Source organism: Conger conger, chromosome 5 (assembly GCF_963514075.1).
Source record: "Conger conger chromosome 5, fConCon1.1, whole genome shotgun sequence".
NCBI classification, from domain to species: Eukaryota; Metazoa; Chordata; class Actinopteri; order Anguilliformes; family Congridae; genus Conger; species Conger conger.
Window position 1 is genome coordinate 59,406,807 of NC_083764.1, and position 13,045 is coordinate 59,419,851.

Sequence of the window (13,045 nt, forward strand, 5' to 3'; positions counted from 1 at the left end):
GCCTTAATTTTTGTTACACACCGGTTTACTGCTGTACTGGATCACAGTAAAATCTTTAGGATATACCTGCACTCTGTGACTGTAGCTGGTGCTTATATACATATGAGATTTAGACACGATTGAGCGAATGACATAATTGAGAGCGGAGGTTACCACAAAATCCTGAAACGGATCGGCCCTTGCTGTGCACCCTTGACGTAGATTGATTACAGAACAAAGTACATGGAACAGCAAAGTGAATGCATTTCTGTGGTTAGGTGGTTTTCATGACCATTTAAACAGTCAAGTGTTATGGTTGCTTGAAGAGGAACCGGCCAGTTTCTTAACGCCACTTTGGCAATTTCCCATGTGTAAATCTGCCAATTTTCATTGCACATACTCTTCATACAGATTTTTATTATTAATCAAATTAAGACATTTATCGAATACATTGTCAAATGTGTGGATATGAGGATGCTAATTTGGTGCTTCTCAAATTCTTTGGTGCTTCTCTAAACTCGAGTTTGTCTGTCATGCAGATTTTGGCGCAATTCGTGCTTGCATCAGATTTGCACGCCCATTGACACCATGTGCTGTGAAAGTATTTGCCCCCGTCCTGATTTCCTCTTGCATATTTGTCACTGAATGGTTTCCGATCTTTCGATGAAATGTAATATTACTCAAAGCAAAACGCAACCCATTTAATTGTTTATTTAATGAGAAGGTTTTAGAACACCAATGTAAAAAAAAAAAAAAAATTGAAAATTTGCCCCTTAATTGCTCAACCAAGTTAACCACATTTTTATTGACAATTAGATTCAGCTGATTGAACACAGCAGTTCTTGATTGCAGCCAGTCGTTCCTGTCGATTCTCAACCTCACTTGAACACTAGCATCAGTGTGAAGTCGTCACCACGGTTTCTATAATCATACGGCGGTGATCAAAGGTACTTCCAGAAATTTCAAGTAGTGAAGAAAAAAAGTTGTAAGAGCCTAAGGTGAACACTAATAATTCTAACCCGAGAGTGGGCGGCTTGCTGAAGCTACTCCATAGGCTCGGTCACTGCTCATCCAGGCAGTCGCAAAAGATCCCAGAAGAACATCCAAGGACCTGCAGGCCTCTAGCCTCTAGCTATGGTTAGTGTTCAGAACTCCACAATAAGTCAGAAACTGGGTAAAAATGGGGTTTCATGCGAGAGCGAGAAGGTTAATGCCGCTGCCAAAAAGATTGCAAAAGGTTGCAAAAATGAATGGTAAATGGCTGGCATTTATGTAGCGCCTGTATCCAAAGCACTGTACAATTGATGCTTCTCATTCACCCATTCACACATACCCTGGCCCGCCAACGGTGATTGGCTGCCATGCAAGGCACCAACCCGCTCGTCAGGACAAACATTGAGGTGATGAGGAGCATTTAAAAAAAAAAAAAAAAAAAAAAAGCAGGTGTGGGATGCACTTTGTCTGCTCTGACGACCAAAATCAGAATTTACAAAGAATGAATTAAATCACCAACACTCAAAATGTCATTAAACAGCTGCTTTGAACAGTCACACATTTACACTCCAAATGAATACCATACAGATTGTCGTCGGTACACTTTAATCGATGAAATGAGCATCACTTGAGACGAGTCTGGTTTGCTAACCATACTGCGACGGCCATGATGATTGTCCTTTGAAAAGGTATGACATTGCAGTCACATTACATTTTAATGTGGTTAAACGACTCTTGTAACAGCATTAAGCAACACAATGCCTGCTGGGCCAGCACTTTAGTTTCCTCATTGTTGAGGGAGAGTCGGAGGGATAAACTGGGACTACCCCCCCCTCACTGAAATTTGGCTCGCTCAGTATTGGGACCATCAAGGCGGTCGCTCTCTCAAACATTCAAAACTGAGTGTTAATACATTGGGGAGAATTGGGACCGGGTATTGGAGTGGCCTGGTCAAATTCCTGACTTCAACACAACAGAGTGTTGTGGCAGGACCTGAAACGACCAGCTCGCGCTTGAAAGCCTACCTATTGGTCTGAATGAAAGCAATTTTGGGCTAAAGTGGGCTACAATTCTTCCACAGAAGTGTTCGGTTGCATTTATTGGTTTTGTCCAGGTCCTTTAATGCTGATTACAAGCTCATTTGTTAAATACAAGTCATACAAGGCTAATGGAATAAAGGCAACGGATTCCAAGAAAGTTATTTTATTGAAATACATTCTAAAGGCAGTAGATTGAAGGAAGGTATCTAAAGCAACAAACAGAAAATGCAGGGGAAAAATAGGGAATGGTAAAAGCAAAAAGTAAAATTCTCATTGGGTCGAGTGATCATAATGACAGTATCAGATATCATTTTGAAAACAATTAAGATTAGTCGATTGGGCTTGGCACTTAGTATGTCTGAGCATTCACCACTTTTGGACTGGCTAGTGGAGCTCTTGATTACAACCAATCTGTAAACAATGTATTTTTATCCTGAATATGTTTATCCGCTGGATGAAATTGTGCTAAAATTGTGTGGTTCTTCTTGCCGCACCATGAGAAATGGAGACGGGAGAGGAAAAGACAGGAGGGAGGGACAGGGAAAGTTCCAGTGAAGGCCATCAGTAGTCGTCAGCTAGAAGAGGAAAGGGAAGAAAAGGTTTTTACAGATGCAGAAACGAGGGCCAAGCGGTGAGGAGACGGCAGGTCAGGTTATGGAAACGGGGAAGTTAGAGGGATTGTTGCTTACTTTCTACTTTAAGAAGGCAGGTACTGGCCGCCGTGCCTCTGCTGTTGACAGCCTTGCACATGTACTCCCCCTCGTCTTCCGGAAAGGTCTCTGGCAGGTAAAGGCAGTATGTCTCTCCCCTCTCAATGTACTGGTAGTCCTCGCAGTCTTCAAGCATTTCACCCTCAAACCACCAGGTCACTTCTGGCTTGGGCTCTGCCATGATTTTGACGGTGAACCGCACGGGTTCCGAGTCGACGACGGACTGGTTCTTGAGGGCCTTCTTAAACGACGGAGCCCCGGATCCTTCGTGGTCGTCTTCGTAAACCATGGAGTCGCTGATGACGCTTCCTCCTTCGTCTTCCATTTTCTGAAACAAACACAAAAAAAGAAGGTTTGGAGTTTTTTTTCATTGTACATATGGGGTGTCCTAGGATTGACGGAGCTGAGTAGAGGTTTACTTTTTGCAGCGCTGCGTCGATTTCTTGCTGTTCAAACTGCATCCTCAGCATTTTCTGCTCCTCTATCCTCTTCCTCTCCTCCTCCAGTCTGGCCTTCGCCATCTGTTCAAAACGCGCCCGCATGTCCACCTTCTGCGTAGACGAAGCTTCCTCAGATCTCGCCTCCTTCCCGCCCTCCTCCTCATCCTTTAAGTAAGCGAAACGGCAGATTAGTTGTTCTGGAAACCAAAACCTACTGCTTAATGCTGCCAGGGTTTATAGGCTATGAAAGGAGTGGTTGGAAACGGATGTGAATATATTCTGCTGCAGAATAAAAAGCATTTTTACATCTTACAATGTAGAATCCACAGATCAATAACTGCAATTCTTACAAATCCCGCACCTCTTTGAGATCTTACTCGAAAATCTATAAATGACACCACTGCAAAGGCACCCCGCTGCAAAGTATCAGCAATAGGTCTGCAGACTTAAGGAACCATTTTGACTGTATGATGGAACAAAGCCTTACTTTTAAAAACCCCGTTCCCTGTGAATCGCAAGAAAAGATCGATCGTACCTCCTGGAATCTCTCCGCTTCCCGTTCTTTGATCTCGAGGTCCATGGCCTTTCTCCGCGCCCTCTCCTCTTCAACTTTCTTCGATATCTCTTCTTCGGTGAGTTGTGAAATGTTCTCAAACTTCGATTTCAGGTTCTTCGCTTGTATGGAGCCGGTCCTCTTCAGCTTGTTCAGTTCCTTGTACTCCGTACTCACCGCTTTAGAGCTTTCGTTGATTTCATCCTGTTTCCGAAGGACAGGAAATGTTAACATTTTTATAAATGTTAATGGTACAATAGGTCATTTCGGACTTCTAACGTTCAAGAGAGGAATTGCAGCAACAAACGCGCTCAAACCACAACGCTGTTTATCCCACCCCTTCGCCGTGAACGTGCTGACGTTGAAACGCCATTGGCTGTGGCAGTTACAACCAATTTCAACCAATGAGCTTGAATTTCTGTACAGCTATATCATGTTTTGGTACAGAGTGCCGGCCCGTCAACTGCATATTTTGAAACCAGAATTTAAGGACTACAAACACAGGCAGAGGGTGAGTCAACATGTCAGTGAGCCATTTTTCAATGATCAGAAGGGATTTACAATTGTCTTGTAACAATGTTTTAACACACAAATCTTACTTGTTGTACCTTTGATGGAATCCATAAGAACAAATGGGTTTTGTTTTTCCTCTTGTCACATTTTTGGCTCACAAGTGGAAAATATATTTTACACAGATGTGGATTCACTAGGTGGCACCATGGAGCAAATAATGGCTTTATACAGAAATACCAGGCTGAAGCCACAGGGTTATAAACAAATTAAATTCAAGTGTAGGGACATTTTGAAAGGGGCCCAATTAAATTCAAAATCTGTTTAGACTATTTTGGTTGAAATATTTGAGCTCTACTTTGGTATGAATACTTGGCTGTACAGCTTCTTCCAATAACAACTATTCAAGAGTTTGCTTCAAAATAATTTTAACGGTCACACTTCAACCGAGAGCGGGCTTGCTAAATTTCACTCACCACTCCCATCTCTTGTCGCTGCTGCTCGAACTCCTGCTTCTCCTGTTCCATCTTCTGCCGGCGCTCCTCCTCCGTGCGTCTCCTTTCCGCCTCCTCCCGCTGTTTGAGCAGCTCCTCGAAGTTGATTTCCAACTTCCCGGGGGCCAGTGCCTCCAGCGAATCACACGCCGCCAGCTCCTCCTCCTCCTCGTTGACCTGCCCGTGGAATCAGGCGGTGTTTACATTGCATTCCAGCTGTAAAACCTGACCAGGATACTATGTACTGTAACATACAGGCTGCCTACATATACATACGACATTGGTTTATGTGTCTAGGTTTTCGTACAGGCACCTTACATTTTCACCTTACATTGTACTCAAAGAAATTGGGAGGGGGTGGGATTGCTTTTCTGTCTTTTTGTTGGCAAGCTCAAATAATACCCGGATGCATGATATACAAAGAGAAAGAGATGGGAGAGCCGTGCCTTTTCTCCTGCATTTCGGATGGCCCTTTTTAGTGTGAACTTTTCCAATTTTTTTTTTTTTTTTTTTTTCACAGCCTACCATGCTCTTTCGTGCTTCGGCAAACAGCCTCTTCTCTTCCTCCAGACGCTGCTTTGCCTCCTCTTCCACCGCCCGTTGCTCTTCCGCCTGTCTCTGCCGCTCCATCTCCTCAAAGCTGACGCTCAGCTTCCCCGGCCGGTCGCTCTCCGCGCTCATCGTGGTCGCCAGGATGTCCTCGTCCTCGTCCACTATCTGCAACGGGGCATCGTGCTGGTTCTCCGAGCCGTCGCCCTCCGATTCCCCGGACCTCCCCGCCTGGTTCTGGCTGCCTGGAAGCCCGTTGCTGGCTACGCCTTTCTTGGCCTTGGCGAATGCTCTCCTCTCTTCTGCGATGCGCCTCCTGGCCTCCTGCTCCACCCTCTTGCGTTCCCCTTCTAACCTCTGCCTCTCCAGCTCCTCAAAGCTCAGCTTTAGCTTCCCGGGTCTGACCTCTTCCTTTGCGGGCGAGGCGTCTTCTTCGTCATCGTCCAAGGCCCCCTGAAATGACGGTTCACATTAGTGGCGACCCTGCACACGGTGTCAGTGTGAAAGGAACGGCAAGTGACGGGTCAGAGGCTTGTGAGGGTGCGGTGAGGTTACCATCTCCAGCCTGGCCTCCTCAAAGGCTCTCTTCTCCTCCTCGAGCCGTTGGCGGGCCTCCTCCTCGGCCTGCTGTCTCTGCTGCTCCTGCCGTTGCTTCTCCAGCTCCTCGAATGTCAGCTTCAGCTTCCCTGGCGTCACCTGCTCCTTCTCCTTCTGCTGGGGCTCCTCATCGTCCTTGGGACAGTGAGCAGTAGTTTTTCAAAGTCAATTTTTTATTTGTATCGCGCATTTAACAAAGGGACTTTACATAGAACCGGCCCCCCCCAGGAGTACACCAAGGGCAACAGTGGCAAGGAAAAACTCCCTGGCTAACCGGAAGAAACCTTGAGCAGAACCCATCTGCTGCTGGTTGACACCGGTTTGTTGTAAAAATTGATTAAATGGATTAAATCTATTTAATCCATTTTTACAACAAACCGGTGTCCAGCCATTGAAGTTTCTGATTAAATACAATATTTTTTTTTGCACTGTATATGACTCCCATATAATGCAATGACGTCTGAATCTGTTGGAGGGATGCACAAATGCATTACAAAGTGAAAATGCAGGCCTCCGGAAGCCTGTGTCTGTCCTTACCAGTGAAATCATGGAGCAGCGCTTTGCTTCTCTGAGGGAGCGCTTGTGTTCCTCGTAACGCTGTTGCTTCTCCTCCACCGTTCTCTTCCTCTCCTCGTCCTCCCGGGCCTTGCCCAGGTCCTCAAAGTTAATCTTGATCTTACCCGGAGCTGTGGATGGCTTCGCAGGTGCCACTTCCATAAGTAGGCCATCGTCTCCATCCTGTTGGTTTCAAACCAAATGCTTTAAGGTTCAATAGGGCCTCTCCACATTGAGGTACTATATGAATGAATGTGCGTAGAAGCGATGAGTTTGACAGCCTTGGACAAGAGCGTGGGATTTAATCAGTGAATTAGCGTGCCTTCCAGTGCCGTGTCTATATGAACTACATTGTCTGAAAAGACCAGACTGCTCTGCAGTGCCCTTTTTTGTATGTAACATGTCATTGGATTAAACAGAGTGCTAAATATGCTAAAACATCTCCCAATTTGCTACCTCAACAGATCACAAATTAGCATACTTGTCTGAGGAAGCTTGTACAATCAAGCCACTGCTTCTTTTTACAGTGCAGGTCACAAGCTGTGCTGTAGCAGCCCGTTCAATGTAATTAATCAGCGCAATGCTGATAAGCTGGGTATCAGCCCTTAGGGCTAGCAGTCACAGTAAGGTTTTGATTTCAGCCCTGATCTGCTTTTTATCACCTGTCATCATGCCTGTGAGCTAATTGTTAAAAATGTCTGAATTAGTGTGCAGTAATTGACCATGTGCTGTTACAAAGTGTTTGTGTCTGGGCTATTTCCGGTTGTCCTTTTGTCATCCATCTTGTGAATGAAAGTAATTTGACATTTAATCAGACATTTTTTTACATTCATTTTGGTATTGAATGGTGGAACACAAGACTAACTACTTCTGGCAGCAGATGTTAAATTAACTGACAACTCTTTAACTAATGGTGATTCATGAATCTGGGGTTCTATAAATGAAATCAAATTCAAGTAGCAGCAGAGATATTATTTGAGTGACCCAATTGCTACAACTTTATTTGATAATTATGACCGATGACTGCTGGTTCATCTTTTTGCTTCGTATGGCAGCATTGGGATAAGCAGCAAAAAAAGAAAGAGTCTTCTTTTGCCAGACGCAGTTTGTAATGAGAGTGAGAATTCATGTTTGGCTCCTCTCCAAGAGCAACCATTGTCTGGGAGCCTTTTTAAAAGGAGGGAAGGCAGTCAGCACACAGTACTCTCGATGAGTGCGACGCAGACGATGGGCCTCCGCAGAGTTAAACAAATTAACTTAGCATATGTCCTCTGCCGGCTGCTCGCAGCGTCCTCGTGGTTTACTGGAGCACAGGGGCTCGGGAAGGAAGTGTGGGATGGAACCGGGCCCAGTTTTCATCCACAGACGTGCAGCAGTGCTGCCCGGGCCTCCTCCTCCAATCTGTTGCTGGACCTGGGCCCGTCTGCACCTACTACGAGGAATCGGGCCGCATTCCGAAATGACTCTTCCCGACAGCGGGGGATGAATGAATGAATTACAGGTGCTGAGGCGTAAAGTCCGCCAGAAGGTAGACGTCACGCCTAGTCTGTGCGCGGCAGTTTGTGTGCTAGTTTTATTTTTGGGTGGGTGACGGGCGACTCACCTGTCCCGCCTTCTTTGCCAGCTCCCTTTGGATCTTGGTCTTCTCCAGAGCGTCTTGGGTGAGGCGCCTCTTCCGCTCCTCCTCAGTTCTCTTCCGCTCCACCTCTTGCCGTTGTTTCTCCATCTCGGCAAATTTTCCCTTCACGCTGCCTGTTAAACACATTGCAGCCTCTGAATGATGCTGCTCTTAAACTGCCAAGAGGTGTTTCTGCCGCCTCCACCCCCACTCATCCCACCTGCAAGCCTTTTTTTTTTTTTTTTTTTTCACTCTACCTGTAATCTTGGGGACGTACAGTTTTTCGGGCTTGGTTTTTTTTTCGTCTTCTTCATCACTTGAGTCAAGGAGTTCCTTTATCTGCAGAGGGACAGACGGTGTTTACAGGTGAGTACTTGGATCATCTAAGTTTCTCTGGGACCATGTTAGTTCCAGCAGGCTAATCCTGGTTGAAGACCGGTGCTCCAGGTTGGCTCATGTTTCCTTCCATTACATTACATTAATGGCATTTGGCAGACGCTCTTATCCAGAGCGACTTACAGTTGATTTTTTTTTGACTAAGCAGGAGACAATCCTCCCCTGCAGCAATGCAGGGTTTAGGGCCTTGCTCAATATGTGCGGATCATATTGTGGCTACAACGGGATTAGAACCACCAACATTGCGGGTCCCAGTCGTTTACCTTAACCACTACGCTACAGGCCGCCCTATCCTTTCCATCCATCCATGGTGAGGGTCACGACCGGCTATAGCCTATCCAAGCATGGATTGGACAAGAGGCAGAAATACACCTTGGACCTTGGACACGTCACCAATCCATTGGAGGGCACACACGCCAATTTAGACACTCCTAATAAGGCTAATCTCACGTCTTTGGACTGTGGGAGGAAAGTAGAGTTTCTCCACGGAAACCTGAGGCAAACATGCACACTCCACACAGAAAGACCCGGGATTCAAACCTGGGACCTTCTTGTTGTGAGGCAACGGTGCTCCCCAGAGCCACACCATGCTGCTCTGGCTGGAGTAGTGGCTCATGAATAAAATGTGTAAAATTAATTTAGGAAAATTAAGGAGCCAAAGGAATCTTAGTGGCTGAGGCACTATGCAATGCACACAGTTGTTCAGGTGATGAGAACAAAGCATCTCCCCCCTTTGATTTAAGATTTGACACAATGCGTTGTGCTAGGTTCAATATAACTTGCTTCTTGGCCACAGTGTCATTGTAAGAAGAACAAATAATTGGGTTAGTGTGGTATTTTATCTACAAATGCTGGGGATCAAGTAGTCTGTTAACCCTGGGGGAAATGAACACTCATTACGTCTATAAGGAGATAAGCACTGTGCTGAATTCCCCAGCATGCCACACAGGTTCTGTCAACATTTCATGATCTCTGCGAGGGGGGGGTCCACGCCATGCAGGACACGGGTAGGGGGGGCGTGGTCGTCATTGACCTGCTGTTTCTTCCGGTTCCGCTCTCTCTCTCTAACGTACTGTTCCTTCCTCCTCTGATGCTCCTCTTGACTCCGCCTCTTACTACGCTCCTCCCTGGCCTTCTGCATGGCTTCGAATTTATTATTGACGTCCCCGTTGCCGAGCTTGGGCACGTAGCTCCTCGCCACCGGCTTGGAAGCGGAAAGAAGGATCTTTTTTGGGGAGGGGGCAGGCCACGGGTAATTGTGGGGAAAGGAGAGAAGAAAGAAGACAGAAAAGGATGTAAAGGGAAGGATTGCGCACCTAACGGTTTACTTTCAAAGCCATTCAACTCTGCGCCCACAGAATACCATGCATACACTTTATATGCAAATATTCCGAGCATAAAAATGCTTCAGCAAATACGCCATTACTACAGTGTATCCATCTACAGACTACTGACAGCCATATTGGAACAGCAGTGAAGATAACAGTGACTCTATGCACTGTCCAATTTGCAGACTTGTTTAAGACTGCCACAATATTCCATATGTATCCGACTTAACCAGATTTAATACGTGTATTCTTCTGCTACAGTTCATACAAGTTTCCCTGCTAGCCATCAAAACTGATCATGAAGCAAGTAAGCCTAATTCATGAACTCTCGGAATTTGAATTAGAATTTAAATTGAAGCATATAAGGGATCGGAGGAGAACAAATATTGAGAATTTAAGTGAAGGGAGAAGTTGAACTGAGCGCGAGTGCTATTCTGAAGTGTCAGAAGGGATTTGTGGGCCTTACCTCTTGCTTTTCTGCCACGTCAGCCATAGTTACTCCTCTCTGAAACTTGGCCCTGGGATCTGTCTGTGAGCTTCACCTTGGAGGGAACCTACATGGAGAGTTAATTTGTGTCATCAGGCATGATGATCTATGTTCTCGCAACCATCTCATTCAGCAGATAATACATGCCTGCATCTCTAGTAACTAAAGCACTGTTTTGTAATCTGTGCTCTGTGCTCCTAGTTATAAACTTTTTTCCCTCAACCGTTTTGTTGGTCCACTTTGTGGAAAAACATTCTTTTTATGTTGAAATTGACAAATTGTTTTTTAAACTGCTGAACAGCAAACAGTTGGACTGATCCCATTGCCAGACTGGAAAAAAAACCATGTTATGTTCTTTACTGTCCATGGAAACTACATTAACTCCATGGAAAAAAATAATTTGGACAACTATATATATTTCTTTTCTATTACTTTGGCAGGAAAGAGTTGTGGCCATTCACAGGTAAATAAATCACAAGTTGAACACTGGATGTTTTCATTTAGCTTGGTTACCTACGGTACCTGTAGTGTTTATGTACCGGCTTCAACACAAGGTCCTCATCACATTGCTTGATGGGCACTCATGGCTGTTTTTCCCTTTTTTCCCCCCAAAGGCCAGAGGCTCTTGCCCCAACTAAATCTGTCCTTGAATAAGTACCCATACTAAGATTTGTTGTTCTTGCACTGTCTACTAAACGAAGCATGGCCTGTTTTATGTTTCATGTTTTAGTGGGCACTGAACTCACCGATTTTATTCGAGCCAGATGGTGACCATTACAGATGATTCTTGGACATAATGTGTAGGATTTACCTCATTTCCTAAAACATGATTCTTCAGTAATATATCTATCTTAAACGGTACAAGAACCATGGACTAGAATAATTCTAGTAGGCTATAGTTACATGCCTATTGTCTAAAAACAATATTGTAGCGTGAGTTTACGCCTCTTGTAGAGCAAACGTAAGTTACTCTGTCCGCTGTTACACTGGGGATACCAGTTATTCGCGGGTCTCCGCGTAGTACGTACCAATGCTCACAGAACGCGGTGGCGAAGGACGGGCGCATGGACACTGGCGGTCAGCACAACAGCTGCACCGACAAGAGACTTGTTTCTCACATGAGTCACTCCTGTTCAAGCACCATTTTTGATTGACATGTACATCCAGTTGATTGGATCGCGGCCTTTTAGTTCCATGAGCAATATTTGAACTATGTTATCCGCTTCATCTTTTTTCTGTGGTAGCCTATTCGTCGCATGCCACAACAAGTGCGTCATTTCTAGCATCAAACATAAGTCACCTACCACGCCGATAGTTATTGTTGCCAGTTAAGAAAGATGATGAATCAAATAAACAACAAACAAACACAAAATGTAAATTGTCACCTAATTAAAGATGTAAGTAATTAATCGTTTTAAATGAGAGGCCACAAGGACCCTGCTTATTGGATATTACTGGACTGAAATACGACAGTTATTTCCACCTCACCGCCAGAATGATTTGCGGTAATCTCAAGAGGCCTCTCAGTCACTTTCTAAATGAAGCCAACAGCTGAAAATAAACAGCCAATAGTTAACTCTGAAACCGACGGGGAACTTTTTTAGGCTACTCTAGATATAGGACCAATATTAGCCTTAATGAACGACATAGTCTACATTAGTATATTACATATACTAGGCGAAATACATACACACAATGCAATATAACACAAGTTAATATTTCCTGTAAGGGCTGAAAACGGTGGTAATTGTTTTGGTATTCAAAAATCACGGGCCTGAATAGATAAAAGTATTATTTCACAACGAAGGCTGCAGTATCTTTTCTCCGACAGAATTATACGGTGACATTAAAGTTGATTTGTTCTGCTCGAGTAGTTGATAAATCGAAGCTTTTTTTTGCCCAAGTCCCGTAGAGAACCTGGAAACATTTAAGTCCTTGGAGCCTCAAATTTTGTGGGCTATTGAAATCAGACTATGTAGACTATGTAATAGTTTAATGTAACGTTAATTCATCACGAACGTGAAAAGAGAAACAAAATTCATGAACTGTTCGGCATGACCATAACGGAATGATAAAGAAAACGTGAGTTACCTTCAGTTTGCTCTATCTCCCAACTTTTAAAATAAAATCCTCGGTTAAGTAGTACAATCCAGTGAAACTAAATAGACGCTAATCCGAGGGTGACTGAAACTCGCAGACGCGTGCACTCCCTTCTCTGTACATGCGCTTAATGTCCTGAGAGAGAATCGCATCTCCTCGGACGGGGTTTCCATAAATGTCCCACTGCGCTCCCTATCTACCGCATTCCAGCTCCTGTCTCAGCTGTTCCAACACACACACACACGCACGCGAGCTTTTCCTGTCTGTCCCGACTCCTCTGCCCCCACTGAAGCCATAAAAACGTCCACGAGACCCGACACAAGTGCTCACGTTCGGCTCATTCAAAACGTTACACTTAACGGACAGCAATAATGTGTGACCGCTTTTTGGAGTGTCGCCACTAGCTGTCTCGGTAGGCTACATTAGTGACACTTAGGCACTTCATTCTAACCGTCTTCCCATTTATGCCTCTATTTTGACAGGTTTTCATTGGAATCCTGTGAAATATTGGTAAATCGCCAAGACCAAATGTAGCTCTTCAGTTTCCCCTTGTAAAACCTGCGAGTAACTTTTTGTTTTTGAAACCCTTCCTTTCAGGACTCTGGTACAAAGTCGTTCCAACAAGAAGAGGAACAGGATTCAGAGATTATATTTAATTTTAGAGTAATTTATGGTCCTCTCCAAATCGCAACAGAT

The 13,045-nt window shown here is 44.7% G+C and overlaps 1 protein-coding gene across 3 annotated transcripts; it reads right to left on the bottom strand.

The window, feature by feature from the left end:
- Positions 1-675: 675 nt before the first annotated feature.
- LOC133127942 (nexilin-like) lies at positions 676-12,684 on the bottom strand. 3 transcript variants are annotated; one of them, XM_061241080.1, is made up of 13 exons: positions 12,341-12,682; positions 10,229-10,316; positions 9,468-9,659; positions 8,296-8,377; positions 8,024-8,172; positions 6,403-6,603; positions 5,824-6,000; positions 5,245-5,721; positions 4,702-4,896; positions 3,698-3,919; positions 3,142-3,327; positions 2,702-3,050; positions 676-2,587 (listed from the first exon to the last, which is right to left on the bottom strand). In XM_061241080.1, exons 2-13 carry the CDS (start codon positions 10,253-10,255, stop codon positions 2,574-2,576), a joined length of 2,271 nt encoding a protein of 756 aa, XP_061097064.1. In that variant the 5' UTR covers positions 10,256-10,316; positions 12,341-12,682; the 3' UTR covers positions 676-2,573. The 3 variants fall into 3 exon arrangements, with proteins under 3 accessions (XP_061097064.1, XP_061097063.1, XP_061097065.1); XM_061241079.1 differs by lacking the exon at positions 676-2,587 and having other exon boundaries at positions 2,682-3,050; positions 12,341-12,684; XM_061241081.1 differs by lacking the exons at positions 676-2,587; positions 9,468-9,659 and having other exon boundaries at positions 2,682-3,050; positions 12,341-12,684.
- Positions 12,685-13,045: the final 361 nt, after the last annotated feature.